The following is a 27875-nucleotide window of genomic DNA, read 5'->3' as shown; positions in this document are numbered from 1 at the left end:
TGCACAACAGCATGTGAAATTTGTTGTCAATCAGTGTTGCTTCCTAAGTGGACAGTTTGATTTCACAGAAGTGTGATTGACTTGGAGTTACATTGTGTTGTTTAAGTGTTCCCTTTATTTTTTTGAGCAGTATATATATATATATATATATATATATATATATATATATCACTCAGGTGGCTACCTGCCGGAAGACTTCTAAGCTAAAGTTAAACGGAGCCTACTGAGGTAGGAGCAAAAAATATGCTACAAAATTTTAATAATAACTTTGCTTTACAGAGAGTAGGCTACTGACACAGACAGTAATCTGGTGCTCAGTGGTGAGGCTGAGGCGGGCTGAAATGCATGCAGGAGGGAGCAGAGGAGACAGAGAAAGAGAGGGGAAGCAAGCAGAGATAGAGGTTAGTACTGTGGTTCCCAAACCTGGGGACTGGGTGCCATTGGGAGTCCCCTGAGAAAAGTTGTACTAATCTTATCAAACAAGTAAAAATAAAATAAAAGATGTGTTTCAATATTAACATATCCACATGGCCTATATTTGCTATAGGCCAAGATTAAAATGCAAACAATACAGTTCTAAAAGAATAAAAAATAATACGTTTTCGTTTCGTCAATGATGTCAGTTTGAATAATTTCTCTCATTCCGGGGTATAACATTACAATTGTATAGCTATTAGGCTATGTGTTTGTAGATTGACTGAAGTGAATGAACCTACTGCAGCCAATGTGACAATTGCTGGGGTAATTTTTCCTTGTTTTTGCTGTTCTCCAAATAGCATTTTTTAAATGTTTAATTGTATAGAAATTCAGTAAATACGTTTCAACTTTCAAATACACCCAATAAAACTCGAACCCTGGTTAAAGGATAATTTGTAGAAAACAGCTAGCTACATTTTGAAGTGTTGCATTTCGAGTCAAGTGGGTGGCCAACGCGGTAAGTCTAACTTAATAATTTTTTTGTTAATCACGTCCATCAATATCGAGCCGAAATAAATAGAACATGGGGCAAACTTTTAGGGTGTAGCGCTGTTTAAACTAACACTATTCAGGGTGTAGCGCTGTTTAAACTAACACTATTCAAAACGGCACACAGACACTTGGAATAACCTATACATGGTTGGTTAGATAACTTGTAGAAGGTTTATATCTATATTTTGGAGTGTTTGATGTTGATTTCAGGAGGCTGCCATCACAGAAAAGGGAACAGACCACTTTTTCCTGTTAACTTATACGAATCAAGACGCGGCATTGGATATAAACCGTGACAACGGTTGTCTGATATTTAAGTAATAGTTTGACTGTCAAATTGATGTATTGGTTTGAGGCACGCAACTTTTAAAGACACCACACCAAATTTCCCGTGCAAAAGAGTGTAACAAAATCACTGGTACAAAACCAAAAATACTGATCTGTTTTAATATTAACATTTTGCACAACCCTACCAAATGAATATAGAAATGTGAGATATATATAGATATATCATTCTCATTGAACACAGGTATAAGATGCGGTAGATATGATCTATTTGCACGTTATCTATGCTTCCGGTTCTTTAAGTTTTGTTTTTGCATATTTTACATAAGATTTTGTACACCAGCTACAGCCTAAAATACAATATTTTTGGTTATTGAAAAGATTTCACAGCAGTTTATATGATACAATATTTCTCTACACTATACATTGTTTTGTCAAAATGAAATAAGGCAATTAAACTACTTCTGCATATTGCAACTTTAAAGCAATCAATTTTATATCATCCTGATGACTATAAACTTTTAAACTAACATCACCAATCTGAGATAAGAAGGATATGTAATTACACAACATTTTGTGGGTTGAAAATGCAAGCTTGTGTAAAGTAATAAACTATCCACGTTAGGGAAATTAGCACAATATACAATCATTTAATATGGCAAAATAATTTACTTGTCACATGCTTCGTAAACAACAGGTGTAGGCTAACAATGTTAATTTAAGATGATGGTATGTTGCCCACTCAACCTACTGAAGAATGACATGCATGTCAATCAGCGCTCAAAACTAGAGCCTCCATAGTGTGTGTAGCAGCCTGAACGTTTGACATCCCTACTTTTTCGTAGCAGGTTAACTTAAGATAATTAACGTAGCAGGTTAGGAGACTGAGGTTAAAGTTAGGAAAAGGGTTAGTGAATATGCTCTCCTAAACTACTACGAAAATCACTATCGAAGTGGCGTGAAAAGCGTGTGTCCCCTAAAATAATATCAGTGTTGTCGAGGACGATGTTACGTGACCACTTGAATAGCTAGCGAATCAGCTTCTGTAACGATCTACGTGTGGGCGGCAGCGTAGCCTAGTGGTTAGAGCGTTGGACTAGTAACCGGAAGGTTGCGAGTTCAAACCCCCAAGCTGTCGTTCTGCCCCTGAACAGGCAGTTAACCCACTGTTCCCAGGCCGTCATTGAAAATAAGAATATGTTCTTAACTGACTTGCCTGGTTAAATAAAGGTAAAATTAAATTAAAAACTATATCTACCACAATACAGAGCATTTCGCATGCAGTCTTTTTTCTTGTTGCAGTTAAGATCCTTTACAAACGAAACATTGTACCCTCGTGTATGCTATTTATCACGTCATTATGATTGAACAAACAAACTTATCTTACACACACAAAACACCTCTATCTTCACCCCCATGTTTGCGCTGTTGTTGACCCAACCTTTTCAATGTACTTCCTGGTTTTAGGGTGACGTCTTTTTATAAAATATCCAATCAGTGACTAGAGTCCCATTTCTTTATGATCAGCGCAATTCGCAGTCCTTGGTACGGCCTTTGATACTGTAAGCCATACGTTTATTTTTAATACCCCCCACTTTTTTACAATGGAAGTAATAGCTCTGTAAAACCACACCACCTACATTTGAAGTCAACAGATGAGTGAGGCAAGGTTGCCCAATTAGTCCATTCCTCTACTTCTTGACAGCTCAGTTTTTGTGTGTGTTTTTTTCACCTTTATTTAACCAGATAGGCAAGTTGAGAACAAGTTCTCATTTATAATTGCGAACTGGCCAAGATAAAGCAAAGCAGTTCGACAGATACAACAACACAGAGTTACACATGGAGTAAAACAAACATACAGTCAATAATACAGTAGAAAAATAAGTCTATATACAATGTGAGCAAATGAGGTGAGATAAGGAAGGTAAAGGCAAAAAAGGACATGGTGGCAAAGTAAATACAATATAGCAAGTAAAAAATAAATCAAATAAAATAAACACTGGAATGGTAGATTTGCAGTGGAAGAATGTGCAAAGTAGAGAGAGATATAATGGGGGTGCAAAGGAGTAAAATAAATAAAGTAGGGGGAGAGGTAGTTGTTTGGGCTAAATTATAGAAGGGTTATGTACAGGTGCAGTAATCTGTGAGCTGCTCTGACAGCTGGTGCTTAAAGCTAGTAGTGAGGGGGATAAGTGTTTCCAGTTTCAGATATTTTTGCAGTTCGTTCCAGTCATTGGCAGCAGAGAACTGGAAGGAGAGGAGGCCAAAGTAAGAATTGGTTTTGGGGGTGACCAGAGAGATATACCTGCTGGAGCACGTGCTACAGGTGGGTGCTGCTATGGTGACCAGCGAGGTAAGATAAGGGGGGACTTTACCTAGCAGGGTCTTGTAGATGACCTGGAGCCAGTGGGTTTGGCGACGAGTATGAAGCGAGGGCCAGCCAGCGAGAGCGTACAGGTCACAGTGGTGGGTAGTATATGGGGCTTTGGTGACAAAACGGATGGCACTGTGATAGACTGCATCCAATTTATTGAGTAGGGTATTGGAGGCTATTTTGTAAATGACGTCGCCGAAGTCGAGGATCTGTAGGATGGTCAGTTTTACAAGGGTATGTTTGGCAGCATGAGTGAAGGAGGCTTTGTTGCGAAATAGGAAGCCAATTCTAGATTTAACTTTGGATTAGAGATGTTTGATGTGTGTCTGGAAGGAGAGTTTACAGTCTAACCAGACACCTAGGTATTTGTTGATGTCCACATATTCTATGTCAGAACCGTCCAGAGTAGTGATGTTGGACGAGCGGGCAGGTGCAGGCATCGATCGGTTGAAGAGCATGCATTTAGTTTTACTTGTATTTAAGAGCAATTGGAGCCCATGGAAGGAGAGTTGTATGACATTGAAGCTCATCTGGAGACCAAAGAAGGGCCAGAAGTATATAGAATGGTGTCATCTGCATAGAGGTGGATCAGAGACTCACCAGCAGCAAGAGCGACATCATTGATGTATACAGAGAAGAGAGTCGGTCCAAGAATTGAACACTGTGGCACCCCCATAGAAACTGCCAGAGGCCCGGACAACAGGCCCTCCGATTTGACACACTGAACTCTATCAGAGAAATAGTTGGTGAACCAGGCGAGGCAATCATTTGAGAAACCAAGGCTATTGAGTCTGCCGATGAGGATGTGCTGATTGACAGAGTCGAAAGCCTTGGCCAGGTCAATGAATACGGCTGCACAGTATTGATTCTTATCGATGGCGGTTAAGATATAGTTTAGGACCTTGAGCGTGGCTGAGGTGCACCCATGACCAGCTCTGAAACCAGATTGCATAGCGGAGAAGGTATGGTGGGATTCGAAATGGTCGGTAATCTGTTTGTTGACTTGGCTTTCGAAGACCTTAGAAAGGCAGGATAGGATAGATATAGGTCTGTAGCAGTTTGGGTCAAGAATGCCCCCCCATTGAAGAGGGGAATGACCGCAGCTGCTTTCCAATCTTTGGGAATCTCAGACGAACGAAACGAAAGAGGTTGAACAGGCTAGTAAATAGGGGTTGCAACAATTTCGGCAGATCATTTCAGAAAGAAAGGGTCCAGATTGTCTAGCCCGGCTGATTTGTAGGGGTCCAGATTTTGCAGCTCATTCAGAACATCAGCTGGCTGGATTTGGGAGAAGGAGAAATGGGGAAGGCTTGGGCGAGTTGCTGTGGGGGGCGCAGTGCTGTTGACCGGGGTAGGGGTAGCCAGGTGGAAAGCATGGCCAGCCGTAGAAAAATTATTTTTGAAATTCTCAATTATAGTGGATTTATCGGTGGTGACAGTGTTTCCTATCCTCAGTGCAGTGGGCAGCTGGGAGGAGGTGTTCTTATTCTCCATGGACTTTACAGTGTCCCAGAACTTTTTTTGAGTTTGTGTTGCAGGAAGCACATTTTTGCTTGAAAAAGCAGAAATTTGAAAAGTTTTACATCTTACTAGTATCCCAGAATTCCTTTACGGGTATTAAGATAGCTTAAATAATTAACACTTCTGCATAATCAAAACAGCTTATGTTAAAGTTCACAGTTGGCTAGTGTTATGTAAATGCAAGCTCAAAAGAAGCAGTGGCCTGCCTGGCTTTGGCCCCAGGTGAGAGCAGGTGCCCATGTAAATGGCAAGTTCGAGCCTTTTGGGTAAACACTTGTGCGTTGCTTTGCCATGTGGTATAATGAACTGAAGTAGATAAATCAATGAAGAAGCTGATAATGTGTAGCGTGATCATTTTTGTTGTGATACAGCGCATGGGATTGTGAAGACAAAAATGTACGGTATAGCAATGTACTAATGCAACCTGTGCGTGTACGCGGCGTTACGTACTTCACGTTCTGTCTGCGCCTGACGTCACGGACGACGAGAGGTGTTTGTTCTGGATCCTGGGAAAGAAAGATCCCGCGCACCTTGACAACCGAATAAACGAGGTAAAACGAACGTTAGCTAGCTTTTTTTCCCCACACACCGTGTGAATGCACGCCTTTATAAAATAATGTATTTCACACGAAGCTCCTGTTGGGCACAAATCTAAGGACTCCGTCGTTTGAGGTCGTCGTAGCGTGCGCCGACAGGGAGCGAGCGGTCTGTAAGGCCTGCTACTGAGACACGGGAATTAAACAAGCTAACTAAGATATCCCTTTCTAATATCTCTGACGAAGCTAACCCTTCAGTGTTAACGTTATGCCCTAGTATTGTCCTGATTACATCACAACCTACTTCATTTGGATTTCCACGGGCCTCTCTTAACACAAGATTACAGTAACGTTAGCTAAGCTAACTGTATCAACTAGGTACCTATCATCACTAGTATTAGAGAACTACCTATCCACAGGTCGTTGACTTGGCTAGTTGTTGGCCAGCTAACAGCATTGACATCTAGTTGATTAGCTAGCAAGTAAGCCAACTAAAGTTGCTTTCGTATGAGCTCAGCTTGCTGTGTTGGATGGTATGCGCGAGACTACCTAACCTTTTGGGAATACTGGTACAAAAATTGTTACGTAGTTAGCTTACATTCTAGAAGAGAAGATACGCAAGGAACACATGATTTTCAGTTCAGTAGGTCGCTAACTAGCTGGATTTTTAACAAATGGTCACTTTCCAAATTTAACGAGAATGAACGTGTTTACTTCTCACATATCTGGCCTGACAATTTGACAATGACAAGTGACTGTTCATACAACGCCATTTTCGTTCCCTCAACTGGATTTGAAGTAGGTAATATTTCGTAACTACGCCAAGGATCCACCACTGTAATGTTAACTTAGCTTGCTAGCTAACGTTAGCTGCTTCGGACTGGACTCTTTGTATATCTAACGATACTTCGTTTTAAGCGTGTTCTCTTGCTCGGTTTGGCGAAACAGTGACATCTGCACGTATTGCAGTTGCCACTAGAGTAATATAGTAACAACATTTGAAAAGGCGTTTGGGATTTTGAATAGGGACTTGAAGCTGCTTGCTTGCAGTCGCCATTTTGTGTTGTCCCAGGAGGTCTGAAGAGAAGTGGAAAAACGTTGGTGGTTTATAGAACAGATGTAAGGAAACAAGCCGAATTGTCATATTTTGTTTGTCTAAAATCTCATCCATAGAGTGAACATTGTTGGTGTATTTCAAGTACAGTATCGTAGCCTTGTTTTCCGTGACAATTTCGCTGCTGCTGTCGACGCTGTACTTTCGTTTTGACTGGTTACCCTCGACTTTGGCATACCGTTAGTATCCTCTGATTTAGGGTTAGAACAAGCATTTCACGTATTGATGTTGCCCAGGCCTTGTATTTGTATCCTTAAGTACACACACTTCACTTAATGGATAATTTATTGGCTACATCTGTCTATATGGTGTTCAGATTGTCATTGAGGCCATGTAAGCTATAGGGCAATTCCACAGTGACAGAATGATGCTGAGACACAGATTTGTCTCTTAAAATGCATGCCAAACCAAAAAAAGCAATGATTGCAAAGTTAAACAAACATACAACTCTATGCACAAGAAACACTTTTAACAATTTCCACAGAAAATTTCATATGTTTACTTGAACGGTACAGATGCAAATTTTGCTCACAGAATGCAAGCACAAACCAGAATTATGTTACCAAACATTGCATCTGCACAGTTCAAGTAAATTCGTTTGAGTAAAATGTTCTGTGAACATATTAAAAATAGTCCAGTATCATTCTGTTACTGTGGAATTGCCCTCGATCTTACTTGCCCTCCTTGAGAAAATCTGCGGGTACTCTCTGTGGTTAAGTAACCATGGTAACTCCATCCTTGGCCTAGTTGTGGGAAAACCTCAATGGAGGGGAGCGAGTGGAGGATAAACAAAATCACTTAATTTTAACCTCGTCCTGTTTTAATCATGATTCATTAATCAATAATGATTTACAGTCTTGATTATTACCATGTTATGGTGAAACTATACTAGTCGTCTAACATTAAACGGCTCGTATGGATTTTCTTTCAGTCTCCCTGATGAAATTGTCTGAAAGCAACTCCTGGAACATTGTTGACTCATGCCTCCCTTGTATGCCATTCCGTAAAAGCCTTTCAGTAGAGCTGTGTCCGGCATACTTTTGGTCATGTAGTGTATGTGGACACCTGCAGGTCGAACATCTCATTCCAAAATCATGAGCATTAATATGAAGTTGGTCCACCCCTTTGCTGCTATAACAGCTTCCACTCTTCTGGGAAGGCTTTCCTCTAGATGTTGCTACATTGCTGCGGGGACTTGCTTCCATTCAGCCACAAGCATTCGTGAGGTTGGGCGATTAGGTCTGGCTCGCAGTTGGCGGTCCAATTCATCTCAAAGGTGTTCAATGGAGTTGAGGTCAGGGCTATGTGGATGCCAGTCAAGTTCTTCCACACCAATCTCGACAAACCATTTTTGTATGGACTTCGCTTTGTGCTTGGGGGCATTGTCATGCTGAAACAGAAAAGAACCTTCCACAAAGTTGGAAGCAAAGAATCGTCTAGAACGTCATTGTATTCTGTAGCGTTAAGATTTCCCTTCACTGGAACTAAAGGTCCTTGCCCGAAACATGAAAAACAGCTCCAGACCATTAATCCTCCTCTGACAAATTTTACAGTTGGCACTATGCATTTGGACAGGTAGCGTTCTCCTCTGGTAGCGTTCTCATCACTCCAGAGAACGCATTTCCACTGGTCCAGAGTCTAATGATGGCGAGCTTTATACCACTCCAGCCAATGCTTGGCATTGGGCATGGTGGTCTTAGGCTTGTGTGCGGCTGCTCGATCATGGAAACTCATTTCATGAAGCTCCCGACGAACAGTTCTTGTGCTGACATTGCTTCCAGAGGCAGTTTGGAACTCGGAAGTGAGTGTTGCTCTCGGGTGCTTTTAGTCAACTGTAAGTGCTGTTATTATATTTATTTATTTTTGCATTCTGCCGTACTGTTCTGTGAGCTTGTGTGGCCTACCATTTTGTGGCTGAGCCGTTGTTGCTCCTAGACGTTTCCACTTCACAATAACAGCACTTACAGTTGACTAAAAGCAGCTCTAGCCGGGCAGAAATGTGTTGAACTGACTTGTGCCACGTTGAAAGTCACTGAGCTCTTCGGTAAGGCCATTTTACTGCCAATGTTTGTCTATGGAGATTGCATGACTCCCTCTTGCACACCTTTCCTAAAAACAGCAGTCTGATTGCATCATGTGTGTCAATGCCAGGACCAGAGAATGTAGCACTGGGCTGCGTTCAGCATGAAACAACTTTTAGGTTAGTTGAGAATCAGATGTAGGCGTAAATATTATATAGTAGAGTAACACACATGCCTCTTACCTGTAGCGGGTGAATCATGTCAGCTCTACTGGTGACATTTCTATCTGCCATGTACTTGCACCTTCCTGAATGCGAGCGTGCGTCATGTTTGAGAGTTTGCTGCCGTCTCTCTCGCTGGTGTTCTCATGGACTGTCCTCTCTGTCCTTTTCCCAGGTGTACTCCCCTTTTTCTCATCAGCAGTGTGCTCTGTGATCAATTAGCTGGGTTTGGACCAGCGTCTCTAAGGGGACTCTTCTCTGGATCAGGTGACGGGCCGGGCCACGCGGCACCTCTTTGCTGAATGAGGCCGGAGAGGAAATGCACTCTCGATTAAGGACCTCCACGCAGAGATACACATGTAAGTTTATCATCTAGCGTACTAGTATATTTTCCTCTGGAACTGACTGAGGGAAAAGTATAGCTTCCCTGGCCGTGTGTGTAATGTGTACTGGATCGTGTTCAGGGAGAAAGCGTTTCGAATTGAAGTGAAACAGGGAGGCACTAGGCTAATACCTGCATTTGTCCAATAAAACCACTGACTGTTGTTAGTGACCCACTGAACAAGACCTAGCTCTGCAGTGGGTGAGTTTCAGTGACGTATATCCATCTAATAACATGCCCTTACACACGCACTTATACTACAGTCTGGGCATGTAAAAACACACACACCCAGAGCCAGCAGATTGCCTGGCTGTCCAGTCTCTCTCCTCGACCGGGGTCCCTGTTGGTTTTGGCTGCTCTGTTGCCCACATGATTAATGGCCTCTGAAGTCTGAAGGCCCACTCATCTCTGTGTGTGTGCGATCGATGGTGTTTAATTCTTCTTGTGTGACTTTTTAAATAATTTTTGCTCTGCATTGTTGATAAGTGCTCATAGCAAGCATTTCACTGTAAAGTCTACCGTTGTATTCGACACATCTGACAAATAACATTTGAATTGTGTGTATGTGCCCGAGTGTGTGTGTGCCTCCACTGCTGTCTCTGCCTCTCCTGCCTTCTGACCCAACCCCCCCATCCCATCCTCCCTAATAATGCAGGAAGCCAGACCCAGGCAGCCCCCTCCTCCCCTCTCCCATCCATGACTGAATGTTGCAGTAAGTGCTCAGGTAAGGTAGGGCGATGTCAACATTAGTCCTGTGTGTCTGTTTGTGTGGTGCGCACATAATTGAGCAGTTACCGTCTGGGATATTGTTTGTAGATTGATGAGGATTTTTTATTTATTTAATACATTTTTTAGAATAAGGCTGTAATTTAACAAAGTATAGAAAAAGTCAAGGAGTCTGAATACTTTCCGGAGGCATGGCTTTTGCCCAGGTCCGAAAGCAATAGGGTGCCATTTGGGACGTATCCCCAGCCTCTATGAATCTGGAGCTTTGTCACTCTGGCAGCTGCTGTATTGTCCCTGTGTAGGGGTGCGTATGGCACATGGATAGTCTGGGAGGAGGGGGTGGGGCGTGCTGCTAGGAAGACAGTGTCTGTAGTACAGAAGAGGTCCTAGAGAGATTTGAAATGGCACCCTAATCTCTAAAGTGCATTACTTTGGACCAGTGTATACTTTTGTCCAGAGCCCTATGTTCCCATAATCTTTGTGTAGTGCACTACTTTTGACCATCACTCTATGGGCCCTGGTCAAAGTAGTACACTATATAGGAAATATAGGGTGCCATTTGAGACACCCCTACACTGGCTGTATGTGTGAAATCAGATCTGACACATCTCTCACTGATCAAGGCTAGACAACAGTATAGAAATCAGTGCTCAGCAATATTGTATGAATTTAGTGGGAAAATCAACTAAATGTATTGAATTGATTAGAAAATCCATTAATTTGCCAAAGATTGTCATAAGACATGAACGAAATGCGTAAGTGATACATATTTTCCTTCAACTTGCTGAAGTGGTAAAAGCACAGGAATGCCCCTGTCTGTGTCTGCGCGTGTTTGTCTACCACTTTGTGTAGCCTAGGATAAATCTAAGCCATCCGCAACCATAATAGCTTCATTATTTTATAAAAAGTTCAACCTGCTTTTTTAAAATGCAATAATCATTGATTTGACTTTCAAGTCTGTTCATGAAAATGCCAATTTTGTTATAAAGTTAAGCAGAACCATGCATAATGCACATTCACTAATAATGGCTAACTTGTTGTAGCACTGCAGGCATTATAGAACATTAACACAGGTCTCAAAATCAATCTCTCAAGCACAAACCCATGTGCTAGTGAGCAGCCAGCTAATCTTTCTATTTCAAGTTTAGCCAACTTGGATCTAACAAGTTAGAACAGTTGACAACTGACAAGGTAGAACAGTTGAATTGTTATGAACACACCCTTCTGTCTGTCCTCAACTGTTTGAACAGCATACGAGCCTGTCCACTTTGTTCAGATGTTGAAATCAAGTGGCCTACCTTATTTCTCAGATTGAGAACCAGTTGCCAGTTCCTTATAAAATTGTGCTTTATGCTTATTGCAGATTTTGTGTGTATAAATGGGAAGGAGCACATGGCACAGGTGGAGATGTGACCAAAAAGACATCTCGAGCTTGATTCTTGCGATACAGGCATTTGGAATATCACGCTAAACATACATTTGAATTAATTTGATGTATCGCCCATCGCTACCTGATTCTCCTTTGACCATTGAAATGCGCAGTCTAATTGTGTAGGTGTTAAGAAACAAATATGAAGATATTTATATACACAGCCCTGATTGGCTGATAGGATGGTCTAGAGCCCATACCCTTACTCAGAAGAACAGTCATTGGTCTATTATAATCTGATCACATTGTGATGTAATGATGTGGAACAAAAGTTCCATTCCACACGAAAAGCCTGAAATTCCAAGACTTTTTCCCTCCAAGCATCTTACACAAAATGGCACATCATAATTTTCACAATTTCAGACTCTTATTTCAACCTCGATGTAGAAATAAAAAAAATAAAAAAACATGTTTTTTTAACTGCACTGCCCCTTTAAACTGTGTGTGTTTAGTGCGGTGGGGGTGATTGATCTGCGCATGTGCCAACACTGGTAGCGCAAGCTTTATATGTCCAAACTCAGAATCAAATAGTATTTGCAAAAATAACATGGTAACTGTGCTAACTGTGGTAAAACAACAATTGGGTTGCCGATTTTCTGCTTTGATCACAAGTCCCATCAGGTAGCCTGATTTCAGATGTCATATAAACAGGATTATTAGAGAGATTGTTCTTCTTGCAAAGCATGTAAATGTTTTAATTGAAGTAATATTTGAATTTGATTCTCCACAATTGTATTATTGTGTGCATGTAACCGTGCTCTCTTTCTCTCTCTTCCTCTCTATCTTGCTTTCCATCTCTTTCTTTGCCTCGCTCTCTTTCTCTCTGTCTCGCTTGCTCTTGCATAACACATTAATCACGTGATTTAGGTCAATTGAACAGTGAACAAATGGTCTGACAGACAACGGTATCTGTTCCACACAATACATTTCTACCTGAACATTTGTCCTGTGACGTTGCACCCCCCTGAACATAGCCTTGATCTGTGCATCAGAGCCATGAGGTAAAGGTGTCGTTCAGTTGGTTGAGCTCAGTCTACTACTCAGGGTTTTCGTTAGCTGTTAATACCCGGCTTTTGTCCATTTAAAAATAATGGAAAAGATGATAAATACAATTGGCACAGGCCACATGTCAGGGAGAAGAAGAAAAAAATGAATTTCTTTTTCATTTTTATGAAGCTTAGACCAACTGGTTGTATGAATTTGGGATCTACCGTCCCAGAGTCTGTTTAGGCTATTTCTTTCTCGACAAGCTGACCAATAGAATATGTAAAGTTTTCTACTATGGTGGATAGTAGGTTGACATAGCTGACATACTCTTGTCTATACCAAAATAAATACAATTATTCATAATATGCTAATAAAACATGATTTGGCCACAGAGGATCATTAGCTTCCCCTAGCCTTCAAAATAAATACATGTTTTGCCTACAGTCACATTGCTTACTATCGGAAGGAAAGGCAGTGCACGCAATTGGTGCAGCACATGCTGCAAATAGCAAATATATTATTGAGTTGCACCTGTCAGTGAAAAGTATAGGCCCAGCCAGGCATGTGCAATATTTCCAAATTAAATTGAGGGATAACATAGTTTGGAAAGCAAACGGCTATTGTTGTAAAGAAAATACAAAGAAAATACACTGAACTAAAAGAAGGACACATATCAAAAAACTTCATTGGGCGAACAACAGTAGGCCAGCGGAGTGCATCGACCATATCCCCGGTGAGTGCGCACAGCGCATCTTCACTCTCATTGTTGGGTCAGTGCCACTGTTTGTCTCCCCTTCCCGTAGGCCTATTATATGGACAACATCATTTTTACTGATCTGTTGGTCAGTGTCAGCACCGTAGGCTACCCGGTAATCTAATCTACTTATCACATTACGAATAGTAGGCTATTTTACACCAGTCTGCAAATGCGATGATTCATGGAATGCTTTATTATAAAGATGCATTTTTATGGGGAAAATTTGCTTCACCAAACAATTCAGGCTTTGCCTATGCATAGGCTAGTGATTTTTCTGTTCCTTCAAGTCTTGTTGGCTGAGGAAAAGTAAATGTGGTCAGTTATTCTAACATCTTCAAGGTGCAAGGAAAGGACACACATCCTTGCATCCTCGACTTGAATGTTCTGTTAAGATGAATCACCATAATCTAAATGTGATTTCTGTCATTCTGATTAGGGTGGACACCCTAATTGGTTTACGGACCCAATGCATTTCTCAAATGTCCTGTAAATTAAAATGTTGCTGGTCAAGTGTCTGGTGCCACATTTTCATAACTGAAACCCTGGTACTACTGTACCCTCAGACACCCCGGTCTTAATTACAGCACAGCAGGCTCTCACACTTTCTGTCATGCCCTCCCTTAATTTTCTCTCTTGCTTTCTCTCTCCAGTTGTATGTGACGTGGTCTCTTGTCATCATGTTATATTTGGTAAGACAGTAGTTACGAGGTGCGCTCCACACACTGATTGGTGTCATTTTAATGGGTCATGATGAGGTGAATCACTGTTTCTGGAGACAGATGGCTGGCTGATTTACGGGGGGGGGGATTATTAACGGACTTCTGGGGAACGCTGTAGCTGTGTGTGTCACACTCTCTCCCGCAAACACACACAGCCTTGAATGAAATGACTACTTGCTGACAAGTGTTTTATTATGCTCGTAAAGCAAGGGATGCCTTTCTGTTAACTTGTGTGGGAATTCCATTATTCCACAGTATATTGTTGGGCAGTATGTTTGAACAGCCTGTCTCGTGCCAAATTTCTCCCCCGTGTCTGAGTTGATATCAGTTTATGGGAGATGAATATCCACTGTTTCAAGCAGTATTTATTTCAGTCAGCGGCGCCGTCTCTGGCCAATGTTGTTATAGGCCTTCCTATTGGCCGCAGAGACAAAATGTTGGTTGTTTGAAAGCTAATTTGTTGCAATTCTACACATTTTGCCACGGTTTACACTGTGTTCTTATGCTACATACTTTATCTCGCTAAAGTTTACTCTGAATGTTTACCACCCCAAAATGTGTTATTTGCAATTTAGCAGTGGCCTTGTGAAAAAGGAATGGATAGGTCGATCCTCCCCTTCTGATAGCACTGTCTTACATATCTCTCTCTCCCTCTCGTTGTTTCTCTTCTTTCTCTCTGCATTGACAAAAGCCTGACCGGCGCAGATGCTTTTGTTTTGGCCTAGTCTAGACGTGCTGTGTGCGCGTGCAGCAGCAGTGTGGTGGTGGTGAGGGAGGGATGTAGGGAGAAGGAGCGAGAGCAATAGATAAGGTAGCCCTTGGTTTGGTGGGGGTAAGCAGGCTTTGGTTCACAAGATCAGCCCGAAAGGAGAACAGCAAGTGGGGGAGGGGCAGGGTGTTATGGATGGAGGGAGGGAAGAAGGGTGGTGTGCCAAAGGTGTGGAGGGAGAGAGAGAGAGGGAGGGACCTCAAGCTATTGATGGGGAAAAGAGAAGGGAGGGGTGGAGGGAGAGGGAGGGGTAACAAGCTGTGGGCTGAGACGAACGCTCAATGAGGAAGCGAAACAGCCGAGCCATTTTCAGCGTTGAATAACCACCGCACGCCGCTTGCTGTGTGTGTGCTTGAGAGCGAGAAGAGCTACGAGAGAAAGGAAAGAAGCAAGCTCTCCTGGATATTTTTTTTTTTTACCGGAGCCCTCTTCTTCCTTTCGCCCTCTTACTGCTTGTGAGGGGGGAGGCCGGGGTGGACACACAATGGGGCGAGGAGCCTGTGGCTACTGGGCCGTTGTATTGCTGCTGAGAGGGGGAGGGGGTCGAGCGAAGGAGACCGGCACACACAGCTAACCCAGCCAGCCGGCTCCAGCCAGGCCTCAACAGGCTCAATCTTACCCCGCTCCCTGGCCCTTTTCTGTTTTTTGTGTTTTTTTTTTCAAGGAATACCCCTCACTTTAACCTGGATCTATGGATTAATCGTGTGTGGATTATTTTTTATGGATTTTGTGAAACTGATTTATATTGGAACCTTGAAAAGAACCGATTTCTCTCTTCCTGTGTTTGTGGGAAAAGGAGCGAAAGGGAGACAAACTTCTCCTGTTTTCTTTTTTTGCTTTGTGTTGAGGGAGGGATGGATTACAAGATGCATGCTAAGTCTAACGATCTGCTGGATTTTCAGACTCTGGATGCCCTCTTGGAAAAAATTGCACATTATTCTTCTGTCTCTGTGAAAAGGTAACGTTTGGCAGATAGAGATTTTTTTAAATATATATATATATATATTCCCTCGTGTTTCCCATTCAAGATTTTACTGAGCTACAGTTGATAGGAGGAAATCAGTCAATTTAAATCAATTCATTAGGCCCTAAACTTATGGATTTCACGTAACTGGGAAAACACATGCATCTGTTGGTCATTGTTGTCCTTAGCTTATACCTGCTTATAACCCCACTGCGACCATGGGGCACTCTGTTCACAACGTTGACATCAGCAAACCGGTTACCAACCCGACGCCATACAAGTGGTCTGCAGTTGTGAGGCCGGTTGGACGTGCTAACAAATTCTCTACCGTAAGAGAAATGAACATTACATTATCTGGCAACAGCTCTGGTGGACATTCCTGCAGTCAGCATGCCAATTGCACACTCCCTCAACATTTGACATTTGTGGCATTGTGTTGTGACAAAACTAAACCTTTTAGTTACCTTTTATTGTTCTCAGCACAAGGTGCACCTCTGTAATGATCATGCTGTTTAATCAGCTTCTTGATATGCCACCCCTATCACGTGGATAGATTATCTTATCTTGGCAAAGTAAAAATGCTAACAGGGATGTAAGCAAATTTGTGCAAAAAATCTGAGAGAAATAAGCTTTATGTGCGTATGCAACATTTCTAGGATCTTTTAATTTCAGCTCATGAAACATGGGACCAACACTTCACAGGTTGCGTTTTTTATTTTTTATTCAGTGTACATAAACTAAGCCTACAGCTTACATTTATACTGTATTAAGGCCACCTAATCTAAAATGTGGAACTGAAATGGAAATCTCCAGTTTACAGAGAGAGGTCTTTGTTTGTAGACATCAAATATGACCTATTAATGTGTCATTTTCTCTGAAGTAGCCTATTAGTTAAAAGCCTGTGGAAATCATTGGTTTTGGAGGATTGCATTGTTTGCCACCATTCTGCCAGTAACTCTCCTGAAGGGCGATAGGTGTGTGTGTGTGGGGGGTTACAGAGAGAGTGGGTTGTATTTGTGGCAGCAGGGCTATTTTCTGGGGGTAATGTATCCTGATTCCTGGAAATGCCTTGGTGAATGAATCAGCCCTGTGAGTTCAGCCTGTGAGGAAGGGAGGGAGAAAGAGAGCAAGGGGGTTCCTTTATCTCCAGTTCTCTGTGTTTTGTTTACAAAGTGACTCAGTGAATCGTATGTGAGCGTTATCACTCTCTTCTCTCCAGTCTTGGTGTGTGTTCTCCTCACCCCTTCGTCCTGGCTTTTTGTCCACTTTTAACAGATTATTTTGTGTATTGAAATTTTGCTCCTGTTGAGCACCACCCTGTGTGTTTGGTGCACCTAGATGCAAAGTCAGAGATGAGTGTTTCACCACAGTGTTCTGTGACTTCGACCAAACACAACCAACCTAGTTAATGTAGGCTTGTCACCAGCAGCAGTGTGTGTGTGTGTTAGGGTTGGTTGATATACTATATGATAATATTGAGTATTGGTGATATTTGAACTTGACAAATCAAAACTGTGCAGTTTTATCAGTATGTATCAATATGAAGACTAAATGAATAAAGCCTCTTTTTTTTTGTCATACGTGTATTTTTTTTAATGAGAAGGCAACTATAATATCATAAATAAGCACAGTGGAATTATTTGTCATCAACAATGCAAAATGATAATATCAGATATCTGCAATATTTGGAGTAGCATATCATGGAATAGGTCTCCCCAAATATCACCCAACCCAAGTGTGTGCGCATGCGTGTGTGTGGTGTTGAGTCACTCAGAGGAAGCCTGCTTGCCTCTACAGAGCCCCACAGCAAACACAGCCAGTAGAGAGAAGGAGGACTTTGAACAGTCAGACATTACGCATGCTTCTGACTCAGTTTGGTTCCCTTAAAAAAGTGGGTTTAGGTTCCATGAATGGCATGCCAGATGCGTGCATGCATGTAGGTGAGAGCAGTGCTCAGCTGACGTGAGAGGTGAGGCAGTTTGCCTCCCAAATGGCACTGCCTCCCTGGTCCACAGTAGTTCCATATGTAAGGCAGGATTCCCCAACTGGTGGTCTGCGAGTGGTTTTAATTTGGCCCCCCAAGTTTCCAAATATTGTTGTTGCATTGTCATTGTTGGAAATAAAAACACCAGGAGATCACCAATTGATTTTAATTCAGCAATTAACAAGGTTTGAAATAATTGTTTTAGTCAAATATTACATATGTTTGGGCTACTTGTGGTCAATTTGCAGTATACTAATTATTTGTAATTATGTTCTGGCCCCTTAACCATCCGCTCAATACAAAAATGGTCCCCCGGCTGAATCTAGTTGACGATCCCTGATGTAGGGAATGGGGTGTTATTTGGGACAAAGACGTAGCCTAAATCCTGGCCAGGCTGACCGAAAGCATGCTGTGCCCATTACGGACCCCCACTGGGTGAAGATGTGACAGTTCACTCCACTGTCTGACGCACAACATACTTTAGACGGAAAGAGTTCAAATGAAATAGGCTAGACCCATTAGTCTATAGGCTGTGTATTTCCCTCAACATCATCAAACCAATAGTTTATTTATCCAATGTTTCAGAAAGATAAAATTCGGATTTTTGTCGCATAAATAACTAACTACAGTTTGTGTCCAAATATGAAATTCCAGAATGATGAGTACTTTTGATTGCCGACTGCTGGGTCTAGCGCACGGTTCTGACTGTCTGCCTGGTTGCTGACCTGCCTATACTGTGCCCCTCCCCTCTCTCCGTCCCTCGCTAGCTTGCTGTGAAATATGCGAGTGTTCTCTGAAGTACGGCAACTAACCGTTCCAAAAGTAAAGAATCTTAGGAGTCGATTGAATGTTAACAGGTAGAAATGGTGGTTGACACTGGGAGTTGACGTGCAAGGGGTCATGGAATCAGTTATTTTTGGAGTCTACTGTTTAAGTTGGAAACATGGCAGAGGAAGGCAAGTGACAGCAGTGAAGTCATGTTTGGCAATACAGTGATGTAAAATGAGAAGGAAATGCAAACTTTGCGAGGTGGAATTGAGGTAAAGTAATAGTAGTACAGGTGCAATGCTTAACCATCTGAAACAGTAAGACCCAAACCAATGTTGGCAGCAGCACCGCTGCGTTGTGAATTCACATAAGGAATTTTTGTGGAATAACTATGTAAAAATGTGTTTTGCAGTTTAAACATCAACTTTCTTTGTGGCCACTTCTCTAGTCACAAGTAGTCCACTTTTTTTTGCCATTTGGGACCTACTTGTAGCTGCATGTCTCTTACTGCACTGTTGTGTAGAGTGGGATCCTCTGGCCTATTTTCCTACTGGCTGCAGCTACCTTTCCTCCCCAGGTGTTTTTAAATGTTTTATTTGACTTTTTATTTAACTAGGCAAATCAGTTTAGAACAAATTCTTATTTACAATGATGACCTAAACCGGCCAAACCTGGACGACGCTGGGCCAATTGTGTGCCGCCCTATGAGACTCCCAATCACGGCCGGTTGTGATACAGCCTGGATTTGAACTCGGGTCTTTGTAGTGAGATGCAGTGCCATAGATCGCTGCGCCACTCGGGAGGAAAACGTGAATGATTATTTACTTTCTAGATGGAATAGATTAGCCTAGTAGATACAGTACATCTATTTTGTAACCTGACATGAGGTGTGTGTGTCCCAAATGGCACCCTATTCCCTATGACGCTAGTCAAAAAGTAGGCACTATATAGGGAATAGCGTGCCGTTTAGGACAAGATTTCCCTTTTCAAGTGACGGTCACTGATAGATCCTGATTTCCTGGCTACGACTAGGCCCCTTGATAACCAGAGCCGCTTCCTCCCCTCTCTCCCAACATTCCTCGGCAGTCTCTGGTGATCTATGTCCAGGTCAAAGGTCAACTGTTGTTCCAGAGCCCAGAACGGTAGGGGGTGTGTGGTAAGACGCGTACATCGGTAGGCAGGAAGTCACAACTCTTGTTGGAATCTACATCTGCTGAGTCATATTTACAAAGTGCATCAGAGTAGGAGACAGTGCTGATCTCGGATAAGGTCCCCCCCATCCATATAATCAAACTGAACCTAGATCAGCACAGCAACACTCCGACTCCTGAGACTTTTTGTGAATACGGGCCCTGGTGTTGTTGCCCTTTGGACCGCAGCAGGAAAGAATCAGAGAGATTTATGTATTTATGCTGTTTTCTTTTGAAGTGTGGTCGTGTAATGCACCAAGACTGAGCCCCCCTAGTGACCAAACAGTTTAATCACAATGGATGTGTTTTGGCCATCAAGCATTGGTCAGCGGCTTTGTCAGCTTCTCAATTAGCCACTTCTATTCCTGGTGAATGTCTTTTTGACATACATGTCTGTTGGACTACCTGTCTGAAAAGGTTCCTGTTGCCAATTGAAACCAAACGATTTGCTGTCACTTATGTGAAGTAGGAAGGTGAGAAAGGACCCAAGTAGACCTGATTAGGGAACACGTCTCAAATGGCACCCTATTCCCTATAGTGCGCTACTTTTGAACTGGTCAGAAGTAGTGCAATACATAAGGAATAGGGTGCCATTTGGGATGCAACATATGTGTAAAAAGTGGGGGGGGGGTGGCTAAATAAACATCTCTTCAAACATGGGAAACTGCAGTAAAACCTGGTGAAAACCAGCAGGACTTGTGTGGCATCTTTGCCTGAGCTAATCGTGTTTGCTCTGCATCTTATCTGGTCAAATAGGTTCAATCAGCAGTTAGTTGAGGGTTTAAGTAATCACACTAAACTAGACCCAATAGTGGAGCAATAGCACACAGTGGGGATAAATTGTGTATTTTGTACTGTGTGTGTGTCCCTGGATAACCTGATTGTTGTCTGGCTGTTGTGAACCATCTGGTGGTTATGTTTTGTGTGTGCTGGTATACGTCGGCAGATTCCTAGTCCCAGAAAACACTTCATCCCGGCCCAGCCTGTTGTTGTGGCTAGCTAGAAGCTACCTAACGAACACATTGCTACACTCTGTCCCTGTAGAGGGAGCCCTCCTGTCTGTCCCTGACCTGTCAGTCTGTACTTGCCACAGACACCTCCCCAATATCTGTCCTCCTGTGTCTAGGAGCTGGGTGGTGTTCTTCTGTTTATAGCAAGGAGGGAACTGTCCTGGATTTGTCCATTATGTCCAATGAGGAGATTTTAAAATGTTTTCTGCGTGCCCCAATAAACACGAACGACCCTGTTCTTTGCGGAGGGCCTGTCAGTTTCTTCGTTATGTCTGCTGCTACTGCTGCTTAGTCCTATTGTCTGTCCCCAGTCAACCTCTTTTGTACCTCCACCTCAGTTGAGCACACACACTGTACAACACACACTGTCTGTACCACCCAAATGTATTGCCAGAGGAGCCCCAGCTTCTCCCTCCTTTAAAGTTGCATGGTACCAAAGCCACCACTGTCCCAATCTGCTTTCCTCTAGGGAGTTATATGGATCTTTGTCTCTTAATGCAGGCTGCTATTCGGTCATCAGCAGCAGCTCTGTCCTGTAACATGTCTAGCATTATATTCAGGAAGTTTGTACTCTGTTTATAAGAAACGTTCAATTAAACGTTTTGGGTGGTGCTTTGACCCGAGTGGGAAGGCAAGTAGCAGACAAGTTAAAATTCCTCTTTCCTGTTGTCATCCCATACAGAGGTCAGTCAGTGTGTGGGTGTGTTTCCTCCAGGGAGGCCTTGGCAGTGATCATGTGCTTTGTTAACTGCTAACTTCTCAAGGTGACTCATCAGGAATGTGGTTAGTTCGAGTGAGGTCCACACACTGGTGTGTGCAACTGGCCAGAGTTCTAAACTAAAACCCCTCATGATCAATAATTTATGGTATGGCACATTGCTACACTTTGCTGTGTCTTTGTACTCTGTCTCCAACACACTGGCCTTGTGACGTAGTAGCCCGGGAGGGGCAAGGACAAGAAGGGGAGAGGCAAGATGAGGCATGGGAACACTAGGTTCCACCAGCAGCCAGATGATGCCAAATGTACCACACACACACACACACACACACACAAACAACCTCCCACATCCTGAAACACTCCAGAGACCAGTGAGTTCCAAGGAATGGGATAGTCTGTTTCTTACCAGGGACCCGCATAAACCATTACAGCAACACACACAAGCCCTGCCAAAACCCCAGTGATGGCTAACCACTAACCCACCTCTGATCTCTCTCACACACACACAGGGTTGGGGTCAATTTCAGTTCTAGTCCATTCAGAAAGTAAACCAGAATTGGAACTAGTATAGTTTCAGTATAGTCCTTGAATTGACAGGAATGGAAATGGGATTAACCCCAACCCTGACAGCCTTTTTATTTGTATTTTTTTAGTTTTATGAAGGGCTGGGGGGAGGACCGAAGGCCTGTGTCCCCCTTTTGGACTCAAGAGATTTTTGTGTTTTTGTACACCTTGTAACTGCCATTTCCTCCAATCCAGAGCAAAAATAAACCTTATATATTTTTTTTATTTTACACAAAGTGGAGCAACGCCTCTCTTGCATTCTTTGGGGAGAACCCTGAAACCTGTAAGGTCAGAGCTCAGAACAGGGATGGTTGATCTTCCTGCAATGCACCAACTCACAGAACACATCCAGTTTAGGTGCGGTAATTGAATGTGGGATCATGATGATGATGACGACACTGGGTTTTTTTGTGGTTCGGTTTTGGGGCATGATGGTAGCGCTGGAATGATAAACTGAAAATTAGACACACATTGCCTTCCTCTTACTGATGCATTTAGCATACGTTTTGTAATTTTATGTGATTTTAGTTTCCCAACGTTCTTCTAGATTGTTCTAAAACCATTATTTGTTCAACAGTAATGGCCTGTGCATTATGTTGAATCCTGCCATGAGTGTCTACCTGTTCTTGTTTCGCTGTAGGCTGCTGTATGAGCGAGCCGCTCACACCCCTTCCCCCGCTGCGCACGGAGAAGGGGGAGATGCATCATGAGAAGCACAACCATATGACCGTTGCGCAAAATGCAATTGCGGAGAAAAATACAGTTTTCAAAGCAACTACTGTATTAGTTATAGTGAGGTGTCATATCTTTCTGTGAGTATATAATTTAGTTCTCCCCTTAATATTGCGTTCATGGCACCATTTTACAACCGGAGTAGGGATTGGTTTTTCCTCTGACATGCACTGTCAACTGTGGCAGCTTACATAGGGACCTTTCCAAATCATGGCCAATCAATTTAATGTACTACAGTTGTTGAAACATCTCAAGGATGATCAATGGAAACAGGATGCACCTGAGCTCAATTTTGAATACTTATGTAAATAAGTAAGTAAATAAGTAAATTTGTTTTTTTTATACATTTAAAAAAAATATATAAACTGTTTTTGCTTCATCATTATTGGGGATTGTGTGTAGACAGAGGATTTTTAAATTTGAATCCATTTTAGTATAAGGCTGTAATGTAACAAAATGTGGAAAAAGAGAAGGGTTCGAAATATTTACTGACTACACTAGGACAACTTTAGATTTCACTATCTCATACTCAATGGTTTTGAATTTTTCGAAGTTTAAGCAGGGATGTTCTCTGTCTTCGGCCATGCAGGGCTCTCGCAAAAGTGATGTCCTCGTTGTGAAATGATCAACTTTACTCTATCTAATGATGGCCATATAGACTGACTGTTTAAAGCAAAACTAAACTATTGCTGACAGTGAACCTGAACGATCAAAATCAAATGTTATTTGTCTCATGCGCCGAATACAACCTTACAGTGAAATGCTTACTTTTACAAGCCCTTAACCAACAATGCAGTTAAGAAAAATACCTTAAAAAATATATAACAAATAATTGAAGAGCAGCAGTAAAATAACAAAGCGAGGCTATATACAGGGCGTACCGGTACAGAGTCAATGTGTGGGGGCACCGGTTAATTAAGTTAAAGTGACTGCAAATTAAATATATTGTAAGCCCCCTTAAGCAGGTAGGCTATTAGCCTGATGAGATTTCTCTGGTAGTTTACTTTTTTATTAAGGTGAAACCATTTTCAACAGAGTATAGATAACAGTAGATAACAGTAGCCTACCTAGCAAATTACATATGTTGGATCATTGGCTGTTAACGCACTTACATGCAGTTCAAAAACTGAAGGAGAGGACTCATCAGTTGTTACAAGAGATTCGATTTTGAGAAGGTAGAAAATGTAATACAACGTGAACCGGCCAGTTGTATCTTAACCTCTTGATTCTAGCCATCCCGGACCCGGGATCGTGAATACAGCCTCAAGCTCATTACCATAACGCAAAGTTAACTATTCATGAAAATCGCAAATTAAATGAAATAAATATATTTGCTCTCAAGCTTAGCCTTTTGTTAACAACACTCTGTCATCTCAGATTTTCAAAATATGCTTTTGAACCATAGCTAAACAAGCATTTGTGTAAGAGTATTGATAGCCTAGCATAGCCTTTAGCCTAGCATTCAGCATGCAACATTTTCACAAAAACAAGAAAAGCATTCAAATAAAATCATTTACCTTTGAAGAACTTCAGATGTTTTCAATGAGGAGACTCTCAGTTAGATAGCAAATGTTCAGTTTTTACAAAAATATTATTTGTGTAGACAAATCGCTCCGTTTTCTTCATTAAGTCATTAAAACGCGAACCTTTTTTTACAAATTAACTCCATAATATCGACAGAAACATGGCAAACGTTGTTTAGAATCAATCCTCAAGGTGTTTTTCACATCTATTTGATGATAAGTCATTCGTGGCAGTTTAGTTTCTCCTCTGAAGAAATGAACGCGCAATAATTTTGACGCAGGACACCGGGCGGACACCTGGTAAATGTAGTCTCTTATGGTCAATCTTCCAATGATATGCCTACAAATACGTCACAATGCTGCAGACACTTTGGGTAAACGCCAGAAAGGGCAGGCTCATTCCTGGCGCATTCACAGCCATATAAGGAGACATTGGAACACAGCGCCTTCAGAATCTGGGGCATTTCCTGTATGAAATTTCATCTTGGTTTCGCCTGTAGCATTAGTTCTGGGGCACTCACAGATAATATCTTTGCAGTTTTGGAAATCGTCAGAGTTTTTTTCTTTCCAAAGCTGTCAATTACATGCATAGTCAAGCATCTTTTCGTGACAAATTATCTTGATTAAAACGGGAACGTTTTATATCCAAAAATTTAAATCTATCTCGAAGAAGTTAAACATTTTGAATCGGGGACCGATACATATTGGTGAATCGTTACATCCCATGCCTTTCGGAGTTTAGCAGCTGTAGCAGAGTCACCCACAGAGTCACCCACAGAGTCACCCACAGAGTCACCCACAGAGTCACCCACAGAGTCACCCACAGAGTCACCCACACCACAGAGAACATTCAAAGTTTACCAGTAAACTACTGTTCATTTTGTTAACTTTCAAGGAATATATGCAATTTTATCAGATTACATTTATTGGCTTTTTTGGGGTACTCCAGGTAATCACAGCTGTCTGTAATTATCTCTGTCCCTCTGTGGCTTTATCACGTCTTTAAAATATATATATGTATTTATTTTTTACAAAAATCTAATCTTTTTTTAAAAAGCTGTATAACATAATCCTAAATATATAAACCATTAATTTATTGAATACCATTGCGGGTTTCAGTGTTCTTTTTTTGCACACCTTTTATTTGTTTTATTTTGTCTTTGTTGTACATGTTTTAGGACCAAACTGATGGCAGTTGTGAAAAAAAGACATTTGGAAGAGCTGTTTTCTCTTGAACCTGACAGTCTATCCACTAGAAGCTCATGGACAATATGGGCACAGATAGAAAAATATATACAATATATGAAAAGGTTATTCAAGTATAAATGACCAAAGTTGCCATAGATTACCTGTTACTTACCAAAATGACTGAAGATTCCGGTAACTGGTAAATTAGAGGGAGCTTTGCAACCCTATACAGTGGGGCAAAAAGTATTTAGGCAGCCACCAATTGTGCAAGTTCTCCCACTTAAAAAGATGAGGCCTGTAATTTTCATCATAGGTAGACTTCAACTATGACAGACAAAATGGGGGGGGTCCAGAAAATCACATTGTAGAATTTTTAATTAATTTATTTGCAAATTATGGTGGAAAATAAGCATTTGGTCACCTACAAACAAGCAAGATTTCTGGCTCTCACAGACCTGTAACTTCTTCAAGAGGCTCCTCTGTCCTCCACTCGTTACCTGTATTAATGGCACCTGTTTGAACTTGTTATCAGTATAAAAGACACCTGTCCACAACCTCAAACAGTCACACTCCAAACTCCACTATGGCCAAGACCAAAGAGCTGTCAAAGGACACCAGAAACAAAATTGTAGACCTGCACCAGGCTGGGAAGACTGAATCTGCAATAGAAGCTGCTTGGTTTGAAGAAATCAACTGTGGGAGCAATTATTAGGAAATGGAAGACATACAAGACCACTGATAATATCCCTCGATCTGGGGCTCCACGCAAGATTTCACCCCGTGGGGTCAAAATGATCACAAGAACGGTGAGCAAAAATCCCAGAACCACACGGGGGGATCTAGTGAATGATCCGCAGAGAGCTGGGACCAAAGTAACAAAGCCTACCATCAGTAACACACTATGCCGCCAGGGACTCAAATCCTGCAGTGCCAGACGTGTCCCCCTGCTTAAGCCAGTACATGTCCAGGCCCGTCTGAAGTTTGCTAAAGAGCATTTGGATGATCCAGAAGAAGATTGGGAGAATGTCAAATGGTCAGATGAAACCAAAATGGAACTTTTTGGTAAAAACTCAACTCGTCGTGTTTGGAGGACAAAGAATGCTGAGTTGCATCCAAAGAACACCATACCTACTGTGAAGCATGGGGGTGGAAACATCATGCTTTGGGGCTGTTTTTCTGAAAAGGGACCAGGACGGCTGATCCGTGTAAAGGAAAGAATGAATGGGGCCATGTAATCATGAGATTTTGAGTGAAAACCTTCCATCAGCAAGGGCATTGAAGATTAAACGTGGCTGGGTCTTTCAGCATGACAATGATCCCAAACACACTGCCCGGGCAACGAAGGAGTGGCTTCGTAAGAAGCATTTCAAGGTCCTGGAGTGGCCTAGCCAGTCTCCAGATCTCAACCCCATAGAAAATCTTTGGAGGGAGTTGAAAGTCCGTGTTGAGAAACTTTTGTTATTGACCAAATACTTATTTTCCACCATAATTTGCAAATAAATTCATTAAAAATCCTACAATGTGATTTTCTGGAAAACATTTTATCATTTCGTCTGTCATAGTTGAAGTGTACCTATGATGAGAATTACAGGCCTCTCATCTTCTTAAGTGGGAGAACTTGCACAATTGGTTGCTGACTAAATACTTTTTTGCCCCAATGTATGTCTGACAGAGATGCTAATGACTGTCTCTGTCTGTCTGTCCCACCCTCTTCTCCTAGAGAGCCTAGTGAGGAGTGCAATGGAATCATCGGTGCTCTCTCAGTGGAGTCGTCCGCGCCGCCGTCGAGACTAAACAACCGGTGTCCCGCGGCCTCCGCCGCCCCTACCCCAACCCTTACCCCTGCTCCAGCCCCTGTGCCCGAGCCCCCAGTCACCTCTGCAAGAATGGGGGACGGCCTGGATGCAACCACAGTGCAGATGTCTTCGTCGGGCAGCAGTAGTAGCAGCCAGGGGGGGCAGCCCCAGCCATCCACCTACGTTCCAACCGTGCCAGAGTTTAACCCGCCGCCCCCGGAGTACGTCAACTCATCGCAGCCCAAGCGGCAGACCAACCAGTTGCAGTACCTGCTGAAGGTGGTGCTGAAGACCCTGTGGAAGCACCACTTCTCCTGGCCCTTCCAGGCACCCGTTGACGCAGTCAAACTCAACCTACCGGTGAGTGTTGTGTTTCTGCCTGGCTGGCTGTGGTGTCTCGCTATATGGACTAGAAAAGGAGAAACGTACGACCTGAAAATAGTCTTATTTCATTTAAAAGTTGAATTCACTAAATATTCTTCAGAGCAGGTTTGGGTTGGAGTGTAGCCTGCTTTAGACCTCTATCCTGACTACCCATCCACATTGCCCTGACCAAACGACTAGTGTTTCTTCCCCACCATGAGTCTGGGTTTGCTTTTCTCCCTGGTATTTTATAAAATGACCGTTC

At 42.3% G+C, this 27875-nt stretch overlaps 1 protein-coding gene across 9 annotated transcripts in view; it reads left to right on the top strand.

Annotated features, from left to right (window-relative positions):
- Positions 1-5558: 5558 nt before the first annotated feature.
- LOC118365085 (bromodomain-containing protein 4-like) overlaps positions 5559-27875 on the top strand; it is a 62683-nt gene continuing 40366 nt past the window's right edge. For 2 of the 9 annotated variants that reach the window (XM_035747017.2, XM_035747014.2), the window contains exons 1-2: positions 15091-15768; positions 27172-27607. In XM_035747017.2, coding sequence (XP_035602910.2) covers positions 15665-15768; positions 27172-27607 — 540 coding nt within the window. In that variant the 5' untranslated portion in view covers positions 15091-15664. Of the gene's footprint in view, positions 5701-5792; positions 6064-6119; positions 6484-6552; positions 6805-9216; positions 9401-10078; positions 10148-15090; positions 15769-27171; positions 27608-27875 lie in introns of those variants that run through there. The other 7 variants (XM_035747019.2, XM_035747022.2, XM_035747021.2 and 4 more) reach the window with 7 other exon arrangements.

This window comes from Oncorhynchus keta, chromosome 32 (genome assembly GCF_023373465.1).
Source record: "Oncorhynchus keta strain PuntledgeMale-10-30-2019 chromosome 32, Oket_V2, whole genome shotgun sequence".
Classification (NCBI taxonomy): Eukaryota; Metazoa; Chordata; class Actinopteri; order Salmoniformes; family Salmonidae; genus Oncorhynchus; species Oncorhynchus keta.
Note: the sequence above shows the minus strand (reverse complement) of the source record. Positions and strands in the feature narration are given on the sequence as shown.